Source organism: Harmonia axyridis, chromosome 4 (assembly GCF_914767665.1).
Source record: "Harmonia axyridis chromosome 4, icHarAxyr1.1, whole genome shotgun sequence".
Classification (NCBI taxonomy): domain Eukaryota; kingdom Metazoa; phylum Arthropoda; class Insecta; order Coleoptera; family Coccinellidae; genus Harmonia; species Harmonia axyridis.
The window spans coordinates 573658-589992 of NC_059504.1; the positions used below are offsets into that span (position 1 = coordinate 573658).

Below are 16335 nucleotides of genomic sequence, written 5' to 3' on the forward strand. Positions count from 1 at the left end.
CTACAAGGATGCAGATATCACATTAAAGGTAAGAAAGAAACAAGAATTAGTTGTAGATAGAAATTCTTATATTAAATAAATCATACATAAATTCTTATATCTAATATTCATACATTCTTTGCTATCACACATTAGAAAAATAATATTGAACAATACTGCATGTGCCTAATTTTACACAAAACAGGAAGTAAATGCAAAAGTGATTTTTTTTGTTTCACTCGACCTCTTCAATCATCCTATTTTATTTACAATTTTAGTGGTTTAGTTCTTAAAAAATTACCTCAAACTTGATTATTATATTAAAAGTTGATACATCAGGGTTTAACTATGCTACTCAAAAAATTCATCCAGAACAAAGTCAAACTTTTTTGAAGAAATAACTGTGATTTTTTCGAGTAGCTTTCTTAATAAATTGTTTTAAATATGTATGTGTGTGTGTAATCGTTCAAAGTTCATAGCACCCTTGATTTGTCTTAACAAAAACCATCCACGCCGGATACACCTCTCCGAATTACATTTAAAACAATTTGCAGAATTGTTCCGTGTTGAATTCAATTACACTAATAAATGGAAAAATGCCTTTTAAACCTAAACGAATAGGATTTTGTAGTATTAACTGTCAAAGAGGATTTGAACTTTACGAACACTATATCGGTATTAGAGGCAAAGATAGATTCCTATATTCAATATATTGCGAAATATTACCTTTTTGCATCCATAAAGCTTTTCTAGTATCAAATATTATCAATAGCGGAAATCTATCTCTGCCCGAAAGTATCCTCAAAACAATCTTCTAAAAAATAAATAAATTTGAGCTTAAAACGAGTTATTGAAAGTATAACAGTGTTTTCTTTTGAAAATTTGGCCGAAATGGTGCGAATTAAAATACTTGAAGGAATTTTCTAATTAGGTCAAGTAAAATTTCGGGAATAAATAATTCCTAATTGTTTTTGTAAATAAAGTCTTCAAATTTCTCAAATCGGTTGATGGCCTATAAGATGACGCATTTTTTACGTTTCACTGGTTCTGGTGGTTCCAAAGCAGCCAGAATTGCCTCATCAAAAACGTTTTTCAAACCTGCAAATATACATCTTTTGTTCTCATTCTCATTAAAATTTTTCCAAATCTGAATCTAGGTTTATATCTCATATAAACTAATATTTTAATATATTAAGAACAATAATGAACTAACCTTTTTGAGTCAAAGCTGAGCATTCAACATATTTAACTGCTTTAAGTTCTTTAGCAAGTTTTTCACCTTGCTCTACAGAAATGGGTTTCTGTTTGTTCTTTGCCAATTTCTCAATAGTGGCACCATCGTCTCTTAAATCTACTTGTGTGCCAACTAGAAGAAAAGGAGTTTTTTGACAGTGATGAGTGATTTCTGGTACCCACTGCAAAATAAATCAAAAAATTAATACATTTGGTATTTTTTCATGTGACTAGACTATTTCACCTTCTCTTTGACATTTTCAAAAGACGATGGACTGACTACTGAGAAGCATACAAGAAATACATCAGTTTGAGGATAACTCAATGGTCGAAGTCTATCATAATCTTCTTGACCTACAAACAGAAAAAAATATTGCAAGTTATTTATTCATGAATGATGATAAGTAATAGACATTCTTGATAATTCCAGAAAAATCACACCAAATATTCATATTTTTAACAATAATGTTTTTCAGAATGTCTTCCTTATTATTATAACTTTTTCAGTTTTATCCAATTGTTATTCTTTTAAGCAACTATGTTACTCCCTTTGTTGGTAAATTAAAAATTAATTCCAGATCATAATTGCTGAACCAAATATAAGGGCTCTTTTAGTTAGGTTATGTTATATCACAGAAAAATGAAAGAAACAAATCTTTTTTCAAATTTCTTGAAAATGAAATATTAGATATTTCATGCCAAAAATTTAGTTATTTGTTCAAAAATTTCCTTTCAAATTTCAATTTCATTTTTGCTCAATTCTAATAAATGATAAAACAACCCAACAATTTTTTTCTATGAATTTCAATTCAATTTCAAGAAAATTTTGCAAACAGCAACAGGATGACATATTGATTAGTTTCTCAAAATTTGAGGTTTTTGTTCTGGGTGCTTGATAATGAATAATATTGAACTAAATTCTCATAATTTAATAAAATGTGTAGACATGAGTATTTTACAATAATTGAGCAAATATTTCTTGTTAATCATTTGAAATTATTTACCTTTTCAAATCAAAAACTGATGCAACATTTTTTAGCATTATCACATCAATAAAATGGAAGATAATTAGAGTTTTATCAATTGAAACTTGTCACTTAAACTACTAATAATAACTGAAACAGTCCTATTGAAATATTAATAGAATTGTATTTTTTCAAGTAGATATCCAATTTCATATGTAACAATAATGAACAAAATAAACATATTTACCAGCTGTATCAAAGAGTCCTAGGGTGTAGGGTTCTCCACCTATCATAACAGTGACAGCATAATTGTCAAAAACTGTAGGTACATACTCGGAAGGAAATTTGTTAGTTGTGTAACTAAAAAAATGATATAGTATTCATCATTCCATTAGGTAATTTCCAGAATAAAAAACTTACCTAATCAATAAACATGTTTTACCCACAGCTCCATCCCCAACAACCACACATTTGATTGTTTGCATTTTCCCTAAAAATTATTAGGAAATTTTAAGATTTTCAGTGTGAAGGTTATCTCTTATTTTTCAGATAAAAATTGAACTTTATTGAATATTCAATTTGTTTGAATACACTCCAAACAAACTGAATATATTTTCCAAGATTCATATGATAAATTTATTTGGGGCATATTAGTGATGTTGAGTTATTTACGCCAAGGCTAATTGGCGGTAACAATTGATGGAAATAACCCAAAACGGTTTAAAAGTCCAGTGAGTTCGTTAAGTACTAGAGTATCCAGACATGAATGAAACAAACGATTCATTATCTCTGCATCCGTATCTGCCATTTTAGGAATTTCACAGGCGTCATCATGACCAACTTGTGCGATTACTTTTTCCGTTGGTTATTGTTACATACTTTTTTTGGGGAGTTAATCCTATCAACATACCTACAATTGATTCGAAGCTTCCAAAATTGAAAAAGATCAGGTGGCAGTACAATTAGTTAATTATCAATTCAGGAATTTTGGGTTGGGTTCGCGACACTACATAACACAGCTAAAGAAATATCGACTTGACAGTTGACGGTTCAATTGACAGATTTCCTCCTGAATTTTCATTGCATTTTCTTTAATCAAACCACAGAATTAAGTTTACATAGTATTTTCCGGATTCATCAATTAATTTTCGTTAAAAAAATTTATTAAATGTACGTTAGTAACAAATATATTCAATTTGACCAATGTATTCATTCATTCATTTATAGAAGGCTAAAGGATTCTATTTGATGGTTGGAAAATTAATATTTTTTATTGATTTTCATTATCACATTTGCGAATGATTTAGATCATTAATTCACAACTGAATTAGGGGGCACCTTTCAGTTTAATTATGATGAAATATTCATTTAAACTGTTTCCTATTCCTTATTTTTCCTTCCAGGTTCTTCGAATAAGAAGAAGATAGAAACGTTTTTAACCTCACACATCTTGAACGAAATATAAAAATAATGTTCTTTGAAGGAAATTGAAAAAACCAAAACTACTGCTACCCACGAACGAAGGGTACGGATCTTGAAATCCCTTTTTCCAAAATGAGAAGAAAAGCTATCAAAAATTTATGGATTGAACGTTTCCACAAGGGCTTCGTTTGGAGTTGTTTAACAGTAACTGTAGTTGGAACGATTATGTATGGAACAAGATTTGTAAATTACTTCACTGTGATAAAACCAGAACAAGATAGAAAAAAACTTTTAGAACAAAAAGAATTGTTAGCTGAAGGTGCTTATGACAAAGTCATGGAAGATCCTTATACTAAAAATGTAAATTAATAAATATATAATAGATGTATGTAGTTAGATATTCAAATAAAAGTATGGTACAGCTATTTGAATCATTGTTGTGTCCTATCCTCCTAAAGCCTTTGAAGAACAATTACATTTATACACCAAATTGTAAGGTAATTCCTATGAATGTAGCAGTACTGCACTTCTGTACTTGATTCATGCAATGACAGGAGGGGGAAAATTGGGCGTTTAACCTTTGTGTTTGTGATAATTCGCCACAGGGTTTTTTTAATAATTCAATTTTCAAAAAGTTCTAATATTGATCAGCCACTCTAGTTTTTCGCAAATTTCAAAATACATCAACTGAATATGACATTTCTATAGTGTGATTTGACTCGAGTGAAATACATTCAAAATGGAGACCTATGCTTAATGTTCTTTAAAAATCCAATGAAAATAAAGGTTAAAAACTGATTTAAACAGTTAAAAATGACTTCAAGAAGGTAAATAATTTTCAGTTTCTAGCAGTTTCATATTCATGTGGACTAGAAAAATAAATACTGATTGTATTGTATTACATTTGGCAAGTCCAATTCACACAGCTTTATGAATTGTTTATTTTCATTACCAGGAATTTTGATAGGACCTGTCAAAAAATGATTTTATGTTATTTTTGATTATTTTCAGATGGTTTTGGCCTACCATAACTGGAATAGATGCTGAAAAATTGTTGATGGAAAGGGGAGTGGACTGCAGTTTCTTGGCAAGACCAAGTTCCAATAATCCTGGTGATTTTACTCTTTCTGTTAGGTAAATATTTCAAATTCACTATTCAAAAATTCTGATATCTTCATAATGATGTCAAGTGTTGATTTGCAAACATATTTATTACTCATTAAGGCAATAAATATGACGAATATATAAAACTATGTTTGTAAATATAAATTTGATCCGAGTAAAATCACCTCAGATGAAAAAAAAAACTGATTTGTAACCTTTTTACTCAAATATTTAACAGATATCATCAAAATTTAACATAACTTGATGATGATTATGGTTTATCTTGATTTTTCAACTCTAGAAATATCCAATTAAATGTTGACATTTTTTTGTAGGAGGAATGGAGAAGTTACACATATTAGAATTCAAAACTCTGGAGATTTTCTGGATCTATATGGGGGTGAGAAATTTGCTACTCTCTCTGAATTGGTTCAACATTATATGGAAAATCATGGACAGTTGAAAGAGAAGAACGGAGAAGTTATTGAACTAAAATATCCTGTAATTTGTGCCGATCCAACAACAGAAAGGTAAGGAAAAAAGTTTTATATCAGAAATCGTTAATTATCTGTTTGTTTTTGCACAAAGTTATCAGATATCTTGTTTCTAATTTTCTTATAAGTATTATTTATGTGGACATAGCTGCAAGCGTATATTCCAATACGATTTTTCCAATTGAGATCTTTTTGGAGGTCACTTTATAGCTCTGTCGAGTTTTAAGTTGCTTTAGTAGAAAGTTTATAATTGAATTGTTACAAATTATGTAATATTAAAAGAGGTCAGTCATTTCACTACCATCATTTGGGCCTAATTTAGTAATTTGATGATCCAATGATTTAATACGGTCTATTTTGCGTGTTGAGTTTCCTCGATAGGTGGCGTTGACTCCTATGCAGTCGTCTAACCAGAATGTTGGGTTTTACTCGTTAGATGGCGCTTCATGTAACACATTTTTCACACAAGCTACTCCTACACATATAAGCAATATGTCTGACGATTCTTAAAGGATTAAATCTCTGAAATTTTGTATTGACATATGTTGACCAGGTGAATTTAGCGAAAAACTATATTTCACATTTACAAGACCTAATGTCCCAGAGTACGTGAAAAAATCAACGGAATCGTTCCTTTCAAGTTCACACGTTTCTTCTAGGAATTTTCTGACAACTTCTTGGACTACATACGCGATTGAATCATTGGCGTTATATAGATTTAGTATTCACGAACGATCTATTGTCAATGCCGCATACAAATAAATCTTTAATCGACCATCTTTATTTGCCTAGATGTTTTATGTGAGCGGAGCCACGTCTAGATCGCTGTGTTCCAACATTTTATTTCCTTTTCCTTTCACATGACTCATCTCGATATGGTTCAGATTGTTACCTTATTGGGAAAATTTGCGTTCGGTGTTTCTTTTTTTTTTTGTACGTTTTCGAGTCCTTATCTTGCGTCTAGGAGTTTTGGCAGCCTCTAGAAAATTATCGAATTTTTTTTTGATAATTTCAGTTTTTGTGGTGTAATTTCTGAAATAATGGACTGATCGCCAAACTTCAAGCATTTTTGTGATCTACGTTATCATATCAATTGGAAGAATGGTATAAACTTTTCATTAGGGAACTTTTACTTATTTCAAATTGTTTCTCTACTCAAAAGTCGTTATATCTCCTGAAATATTTGTCACAGACCCCTCAAATAAAGACGTTTTTTGAAGATCAAACTTTGATCTAGAATATGATGAGGTTTAAAGTCAGTAGCTTGCGTCTAGCAGTTTTGGCAGACTCTCAAAATTGAGAATTGGGAAATAGTCGAATAAGTCCATACTTTTTGTGACAAAAAAAATGAGATATCCGATCCAAACTGGCAATTTATACCTTAAATCATCAACTCCTGGTTCAACATCTATGACAAATAGTGTTCAATGAGACGCCAACCGCTTTACGCCCAGGTAAGCGAAGGTCAAGGCGATGACCAAGTCGAGCATTTTGCGCAGTATCTTCAGTTTCACTTTCTAGGGAAATATTCGACTCGATCCAGTCTGAAGACGAAAAAAAAAAATTAGTGTGATGAATAACGTTACGTAAGGATGGAACGTTATGAGTTCGAACAGTTTCCTATTCGACCGGTTGGGCGAAGAACCAACTGTTAAGAGTAGTGTCACACTTATGGTCCATCAACAGATTGATTTCGCATCAGATTGAGTGTTACGCATCCTCACGCATCCAACACCAGTTACTGCTGAACCTACACTACGATTCATGATCAGCAAATTGGATTTTTTATTTCAATTTACCGTATTTTAGAATAATAATCTAATATACAGGGTGAATTACTTTCGAGTAATGACGTCGCCGTCATTTTTTTAAATGGAACACCCCCATTTTGTCTCAATTTTCCGATTACTCTAGCTGAGCTGATTCCAAAAATGTATCACATGTTGATTCCAATTGGTACAGGGTGGACAGAAATACAATAGTTTTGTTTGTGCTCATAAAGTAACGCGTAACATTCTTTATTAGTTAAAATAACAATATTATCAAAAATACTTATTGTCCAGCGGCAATTGGTTTGAATGTAGCACCCTGTAGTTTGTGACATTTTTAGATTAATAAAATTGTATGAAAATAAGAAATAATTTCTTTCATATTCTGTCTGCTCGACCACAAGTACCAAACATGTTTGGAAATAGCTCTTTTTTATTGATCTAAAAATGTAACAAACTACAGGGTGTTACATTCGAACCAATTGCCGTTAGAAAATAAGTATTTTTGATGATATTGTTAATTTAACTAAAAAAGAATGTTACGCGTTACTTTATGAGCACACACAAAACTATTGTATTTTTGTCCAGCCTGTACCAATTGGAATCAACATGTGATACATTTTTGGAATCAGCTCAGCTAGAGTTATCGGAAAATTGAGACAAAATTTGAGTGTTCCATTTAAAAAAAATGACGGTGACGTCATTACTCGAAAGTAATTCACCCTGTGTATTAGATAATTATTTTAAAATATGGTAAATTAAAATAAAAAATCGACGTGTTTAAGGATTATTTCTTAAAATGGTCTGTTTAGCTAAACATTAATTTGTTCCATACTTCACGGACACAGTGTATATAGAAATGTCAGATGAAAGGAAATTATAAACAAAATAAGATGTTTGTGCAGAAGAGTAAAACTTTGCTTTTTGAGGAGATAAGACAAGACAATAAAGTTGAAACAGGCTTTCTCATAAGTAACTACTCAGAAAGCTATCTGGATATGGTTTATTTGATGTTCTTATATCTCTCTTGGAGTCTTTTTCATCTAATAGAGATCACTACTTTGAATATGAAAGTTTAAATCATTTTCGTTTACGTCGACCTCGGGCGTTCCCCAGGGCTCAAATTTGGGACCACTTTCATTTGTTCCTTCAATCGACGAAATTTCAGAAATCATTTCTTCACATAAATTACTTTTTGCCGGTGATTTTAAGATATTTAGAGAATAGGGAGCAAGTTCAAAAAGATCGAGTGTTTTAGCTCGAACTTAGACGACAAAACTTCAAAATTACCTGAGTTTGCTGGAGCTGGTAGGTAATAAACAGGATATATCCCGGAATTGTATCCTGTTCCTGCCGTTGTTGTTATGTTATTGATGTTGGGGTTATTGATTGGCGCCATGGAGAATGGTGGCCACAGGTTCACATCGTTCATCTGTAGAAAAAAAAAATGCGGATCCGCGGGATTGATATTCTGGTGCGGGATTGGATTCCCTAGCCACCGAGATCTTGTGATTTAACAACTCTAGACTTTTTCTTGAAAAATAATCTCTGCCAATGGTTCACAATCAACTCAAGACCTCGAATATGGAATTGGTAAAGTTATCGTTATTTGCTGAAAAGGACATGTAAACGAAACATCCATTGGTTTTTCGTATTTCTAACAATATGTATACCCCGTGCGACAACACGCCACTGACATCCAGCGATTGTGCGTTCATCTTTCATCTTCGGGAAGTTTATCAAGATTGATGGCATTTCGTACTTAGATGTGTATCTGGGGAAGTGTTGGAAATTTTCAGGGAAGGATGTGCTTCTTATTTCGACCGGAAGTATGTACGTCGGTGTCCGGTTAAAGGGGGGTCAAGGCAGCCTCACGTCCGAAATATCAATGACTCTCGCAATCCTGTTTCGCCTTGTCGCTGTTAATGGCGATTTGAATATTCATGTAGATCGATAAGAGCTGCGAATTCGATTGTGTACGACACTGGACAGAAGTGATGGGAATTTTCTATGCACATATTGAAATAGCTGAGTAATAGGCCAATGGAAAAGTCCCCGGTCTACCATAGGAAAACACATTTTTTTGGCAAAATTCGATTTTATTATTCAACATAGTTGCCTTCGAGTGCGATACAGCGATTATAGCGATCTTCCAACTTTTCGATACCATTTTTGTAATACGATTTGTTTTTCGCTTCAAAATAGGCCGCAGTTTCGGCGATTACTTCTTCATTGGCGCTAAATTTCTTTCCAGCGAGCATTCTTTTGAGGTCTGAGAACGGGAAAAAGTCGCTGGGGGCCAGATCTGGCGAATACGGTGGATGCAGAAGCAATTCGAAGCCCAATTCATGCAATTTTGCCATTGTTTCTATTGATTTGTGACACGGCGTATTGTCTTGATGAAACAGCACCTTTTTTTCTTCAAATGGGGCCGTTTTTTAACGATTTCATCCTATAAACGATCCAATAACGCTATATAATAATCGCTGTTGATGGTCTGGCCTTTTGGACGTAATCAGTTAATATTACAACTTGCCGCATCCCAGAATACTGATGCCATCACCTTGCCAGCTGACAGTTGTGTTTTTCCTCGCTTTGGATTCGGTTCATCGTATGCAGTCCACTCAGCTGACTGTCTATTGGATTCCGGAGTGGAATGATGGAGCCATGTTTCATCCATTGTCACATATCGACGCCAAAATTCAGGTTTCTTGCACTCAAACAGCTTCAAACACTGCTCAGAATCATTAACACGTTGTTGCTTTTATGGATTGTGAGCTCGCGCGGCACCCATTTTGCACACAGCTTTCTTATGTACAAATATTCGTGAATGATATCATGAACACGTTCAGATGATATCTTCACAATGTCTGATATCTCGATCAACTTCACTTTACGGTCATCAAAATTATTTTTGATTTTTTCGTCGTTGACAGCCTCTTTTGGGCGTCTACTGCGTTCGCCATCTTCGGTGCTCATTTCACCCCGTTTAAACTCAGCATACCAATTAATGATGGTTGATTTTCCTAGTGCAGACCCCGAAAACTCTTCATTAAGCCAAAATTATGCTTCAACTGTATTTTTTCCCTTCAAAAAGCAATACTTTATCAGCACACGAAATTCTTTTTTTTCCATCTTTTTTCAAATAACAAAAGTAGCTACACTCATAACGCAACATCTCACAAACTAATGGTCGGACTGCTGTCATATTTCGACACGTATCGTTTGAAGGTTGGTACTAACTAAAAATCATATGGATTTCATACTAGCACCGCCATCTGTGCATCAGACCGGGGACTTTTCAATTGGCCTAATACTTGAGATCAAGTTCTTCTGTCACGAGTGAAATGTCGTATCCATATAAGACGTCGACCATGAAAAAAATTAACACAACGATATAACAGATCATTAGCAAGCGTATTAATAGGTACAGGTAAATCATTTTCGATTTGTACAGTGTAGGTGCTAATTCGATGGCGTATCAATCAGCTTCCAGACGTTTCAAAAAACTTTTAGTGGTCCGGTGTTATCTTTTAAATCAATATCTTGCCTTGATCATGAAGTCGAGTAATGCCCTCTGATGTGCAAAGCTTAAATGTATTTGTTTGCTAATTACATACAGAATTTGAAGTGCGAATTTGTATTCTAAATTTTGAAAACAGGAAAATATGATTTTAAATAAACAGGGTGTTCTTTCATTGGAGATACAAAGGAAATTTAAAGATTCCTTGGTTAATTTTGAGAAAAAAAGTCCTATAAGCATGGGCCCGCAAACGATTTGTTTTCGAGATACAGGGTGCTTCATGTAGTCATACTTTTTATGATGATTATACCAGTTTATTGACTTTTTATTAATCTTCGCTACAGATTGGGAAAATAAGTACCAAAACTTATAATTAATTCATTCATCACAGCTTACTAACTGAATTTTTTATAAAATTAGCTTTTTCCGAGGATAACTAGATAATTGTTTGACATTTTTTTCTCGAAATCGGTAGCAGATACTATCAAACTACAAGAAACCAAAAAGTGTAGTACTGGACCAAAGTTTCCTTTTACATTTGTTAAACTACCAGAGCTCCACCAAAAAGAAGGTTTGTTCCAGAAAACATATCACCCTGTAGATTTACATTCGAAATTAGGATATCACATGATTAAAACTTTAAATTGGAATATCCATATTCTTGTATTCTCAATTTTGAAAACAAGAAAACATGATTTTAGATATATAGGGTGTTCCTTCATTGGAGATACAAAGGAAAATGAAAGATGTCTTGGATAATTTTAAGAAAAAACAAAGTCCTATAAACATTGATACAGGGTGTTTCATGTAGTCCCACATTTTGTGATGATTATACCAGTTTATTGAATTTTTTTTTCAAATTCTCGTAACTTCTAAACGAAAACGGATCTCATAGGGAAAAAAATGTTCAGAATGGGCGCAACTATCATTTTTTCGTGCGCTAATTCATCGCGTCGGAGAATTCGAACGGAATATTTTTTTTTTCGAACGAACCTTGTGTGAAAATTTGCATTTCGTGAACCTTGAACATTCGACGCCGAAGATGTTAACTGATGGAAACAACGAAGTTTTTATGATGTAGGTGTTTGTTATTGTCGTTTGGAAGTCCACAACACGCAAAACCAGATCTTTTCGAATAGCTAAATACGGTTGCTGTCGCCTTGTACGGCCGGCTTCAAGTGAAACAAATGCACGTTGTCGATACCTATGAAGATACACTTTTCGGAGTTGTTCTTGGAAATAATAGATTTTTTTTAGGAATCGGGTCATCCTTGGTGTGACCCATGGTTGTTCGGGAATGGTAACTTGCAAGAGTCGAAGTCGTTTGAAATAACTTGAAGATTATTCATAACGATGTTATTCATAAAGTTTCGGAGAATCATATGATCTAATGGAAGTCAATAGGTATCTTATTGGTCTTCAAATAAGGAAGAAACTTGTTCAGTGAATCGTGAAAATCGATTGAAATTAATAAGGGGTTTTCCAATAGGAATTATACAATTTAGAATGGTTATGATGGCAACACTGTATATTATTTTTTGACATTTCTTATGTCATTTATGTTCAGTAGGTTATGCCATTTAATTTTGGAAAGATACACACTTCAATAACGTTTAGAAATTGTTGAATTGTTTTATCAAAATCAGTGTTCGTTTGTGAAAACTGAGAGAAATTTTGGGAGAATTCATGGACGATATTATTTAGTTAATCGACTCACTATTCGTCGTATTGTAGATAAATTTGAATTTTTGATTCTGCTTCATATTAACTAATTTTTACACCTACCTAACAATCGATTTATTGAAAACAAGATTTGGCGATGAAATAATCTCAAGAAATGGTCCAGTTAATTATCCTTCTAAAACGTCTGATTTAACACCTTGTGATTTTTTCTTCTGGGTTATGTTTATGTATAAACCGAAAGAGGAAGAAAATAGGTGATATACCATATATTGAAAATGAAAATTGGGAATGCCAAGGAAAAACTGAATACCATGCGCGATCTGAAACATCACGAGTTAACTATACAGGGTGTTCCTAAATGAGTCCGCAAACGCAGGTTTCAAAGTTTGATTTTTTTTCAAAGCTTTTTCCTCATAGCACCTTCCCTTCACAAGATATTCAACTCAAATTTGGTATAGATATTCCAATTTAAAGCTTCATCATGTGATGCGAATTTTGAATACAAATCTACAGGGTGATATTTTTTTTGGAACAGAGCCCTCTTCTTTCCTCCAGAACTGTTTTTTTGGTGGACCACTGGTAGTTTAGAAAAATGTAAAAGGTTTCTTTGGTCCAGTATTACACTTTTTGGTTATTTGTAATTTTGTCGTATCTGCTATCGATTCCGAGAATAAAATTGCAAACAATTCTCTGATAATCCTCGAGAAAATCCAAATTATTGTTAAGATCCAGTTGTAAGCTGTTATGAATGAATTAATTATGAGATTTTGTACTTATTTAACGAACCTGTAGCGAAGGTTGATAAAGATTTCATAAACTGGTATAAACATCACAAAAAATAGGACAACAAGAAACACCCTGTATCTCGAAAACAAAGCGTTTGCGGGCCCATGTTTATTGGACTTTTTCTCCTAAAAACATGCACAAAATCTCCCACTTTCCGCCCATTTACCTCCAATTTAGGAACACTCTGTATTTATGAAGCAGGGCTCCCTGTATATTTTTGTTTAGTTCGAAAAGTACCAAGAAATCGTCGAAAATTCACTTTGCGAACTTGGTTACAAGACCTTCTGCACGTATGCCAATTTCTCATGATCAAGCTGGCTTCTCAAGATGCAAAGGAGCACACTCGAATACAGAAAACTCTCAGAGACCGAATCGAATACTGCCTAGTGGTAATTTTGTATCAGGTTACTGGGAATTCCGCCAGTCTTGCATACTTGCGGTTTCAATCGTCGAATTTTGACCCTCGTCTGTCACGTATAAGCTTCCGGAAGGATTCCTGATAGACTTTCCTGGAAAACCCATTGGAATTTCTCGATTTCTCAGGGTACCAGAGTAATAGCCCCCAATTACAGAAGAAGAAGGTAGTTGATTGTATATAGGGTGGTCAAATTCGATGCCGGAACTACAGCCGTTGGAGTAGAATGGCTTGCACAACAGAAGACCGCATGTCGATAATATTTTCTTTAATTTTCGAGATATCAAGTTGGGCAATATTCATAATGAAGGGTGTTTTTTTAGAGCTATAGAACTTTAAATTGCAATAAAACAACGATGGATTATTCGATTGACATGGATTTTATTTATCCGCAAGATAATCTTGTGGCATTACATTTTAAATATGATTTCTGGCATATGACCGCCACGGCTGGCTCGGATGTAGTCCAATCTGGACGTCCAATTTTCGATGACTTTTTACAACATTTGTGGCCGTATATCGGCAATAACACGGCGAATATTGTCTTCCAAATGGTCAAGGGTTTGTGGCTTATCCGCATAGACCAATGACTTTACATAGCCCCACAGAAAGTAGTCTAGCGGTGTTAAATAACAAGATCTTGGAGGCCAATTCACAAGTCCAAAACGTGAATTTAGGCGGTCACCGAACGTGTTTTTTAATGAATCGATTGTGGCACGAGCTGTGTGACATGTTGCGCCGTCTTGTTGGAACCACAGCTCCTGGACATCATGGTTGTTCAATTCAGGAATGAAAAAGTTAGTAATCATGACTCTATACCGATCACCATAGACTGTAACGTACTGGCCATCACCGTTTTTGAAGAAGTACGGACCAATGATTCCACCAGCCCATAAAGCGCACTAAAAAGTCAGTTTTTCTGGATGTTACGGTGTTTCGACATACACTTGAGGATTAGCTTCACTCCAAATGCGGCAGTTTTGTTTGTTGAAGTAGCCATTCAACCAGAAGTGCGCTACATCGCTAAACAAAATAAAATGGACGTAGTGCGCGATACGTATTCCGCACAGAACCATTATTTTCGAAATAAAATTGCACTATTTGCGAGCGTTGTTCAGGCGTGAGTCTATTCATGATGAATTGCCAAACCAAACTGAGAATAAATCACTTGACAGCTGTTGAATCGGTCGCCATCTTGAACAGTAATGCCAACTTAAAGTGATATACCCCGAAAAAAAAACAACCGTTTCTAGTACAGAAGGCGATGATATTTTTCAAATTCAGAATTCCAATTTTTGTTCATAATTGCGAAGAGATAGAAAATATCGATATGGGGTTTTCAGTCTTTTTTCCATCCAATTTTTCTCTAACTGCTGTAGAAATTTAATTTGCATCACCCTGTATACAAAGTGGAATTGGAAATTAATAATTTGCTACTAATGTTCAAGTACAAACTACATTTCCATCAAATGAATATTTATTTGCGTTAAACTAATCTATTTTTATTGGATCTACAATTTGGTGCAGCATTAACATTTCTTGATTAGTTGAAGTTTACGGAGAAAAAGAGAATTTTCACAACTATTTCGAAACTACAATTCCTTGTTTTCAAGCCTTCAAAATTCATTGACCCGCATCTCAAACTAAAAGCTCCAATCGTCCAGTGTAATTAATGATATTGAAAGTGTGGTAATTGAAAAACACCAATTGTCATACGTTGATTCCCTAATGAGATCGTATAGATAGCATGAAAAGCATTGAAAAAATTTTACGATCCAATATTTCCAATCCAGTATCATCTCACATTGCACAAATTTAATGAGATAAAAAAAAATAAGCATCTGCGGAGTATCAAAAGAACATGTTTCAAAATTAATCATTAGCATGTGTGATTGCAGTGATCTTTTTGTGAAATCAGATATACTTAACAGGTATCGAATCCCATAAACAGGGTCTCGCAAACGCTTTGTTTTCGAGATACAGGGTGTTAAAGTTTGATTTTTTCAAGTTTATTCCCCCATAGAACCTTTCCTTCACAAGATGTTCAACTTAAATTTGGCATAGATATTTCAATTGAAGCTTCATCATGTGATGCGAGCTTTGAATGCAAATCTACAGGGTGATTTTTCTTGGTGGACCACCAGAACTTTCTTTTTGGTGGACCACTGGTAGTTTTGAAAAAATGTAAAAGGAAACTTTGGTCCAGTACAACACTTTTTGGTTATTCGTAGTTTTGTCGATTATCTAATAATCATGAAAAAATCCAAATTATTGTTAAGATCCATTTAGAAAGCTGTTGTGGATTAATCAATTATGAGATTTTGTACTTATTAACCGAATCTGTAGCGAAGGTTAATAAAAATTCGATAAACTGGTATAAACATCACAAAAAATAGGTCTACAAGAAACATCCTGTATCTCGAAAAGAAAACGTTTGTTTTTAGGACATTTTTTCCTAAAAACATCCAAGGAATCTCCCACTTTCCTCTAATTTAGCTCCAATTTAGGAACACTATGTATTTATGAAGCTGTATATAAAAGAACATTCAAACAATTCTCTAGTTATCATCAGGAAAATCCAAATCATTATAAAGATTCAGCGAGTAAGCTGTGATGAATGAATTAATTATAAGTTTTGGTACATATTTAGCCAATCTGTAGCTAAAATTATTACAGATATATTATTGTGAAGGATTAGACACAAAGTTGTCAAATTATTTGATTTATATATAAAATTATTGAATATTCGATAAAGGTATAATCATTACGAAAAAGTAGGACTACAAGAAACACCCTGTATCTCGAACACAAAGCGTTTACAGGCCTTTGTTTATGGGAATTTTTTCATTAACATTATCCAAAGGATCACTCATTTTCCTTTGTACCCCTAATTTAGGAACACCCTATTGGTAGGTAGTAGGAACTCTCTGTATATCAACGAAGATTAATGATCATTTGATAA

At 33.6% G+C, this 16335-nt stretch overlaps 2 protein-coding genes across 2 annotated transcripts in view; one reads left to right on the forward strand and one right to left on the reverse strand.

Annotated features, from left to right (window-relative positions):
* Positions 1-46: 46 nt before the first annotated feature.
* Positions 47-3244, reverse strand: LOC123678008 (cdc42 homolog). The gene is made up of 6 exons (XM_045614769.1): positions 3088-3244; positions 2598-2667; positions 2425-2537; positions 1457-1566; positions 1193-1394; positions 47-1077 (listed from the first exon to the last, which is right to left on the reverse strand). The coding sequence occupies exons 2-6, from the start codon at positions 2660-2662 to the stop codon at positions 992-994; spliced, it is 576 nt and encodes a 191-aa protein (XP_045470725.1). The 5' UTR covers positions 2663-2667; positions 3088-3244; the 3' UTR covers positions 47-991.
* An 809-nt stretch (positions 3245-4053) lies between these two features.
* LOC123678007 (tyrosine-protein phosphatase non-receptor type 11-like) overlaps positions 4054-16335 on the forward strand; it is a 44980-nt gene continuing 32698 nt past the window's right edge. The window contains exons 1-3 of the mRNA XM_045614766.1: positions 4054-4426; positions 4611-4733; positions 5039-5233. Coding sequence (XP_045470722.1) covers positions 4413-4426; positions 4611-4733; positions 5039-5233 — 332 coding nt within the window. The 5' untranslated portion in view covers positions 4054-4412. The remainder of the gene's footprint in view (positions 4427-4610; positions 4734-5038; positions 5234-16335) is intronic.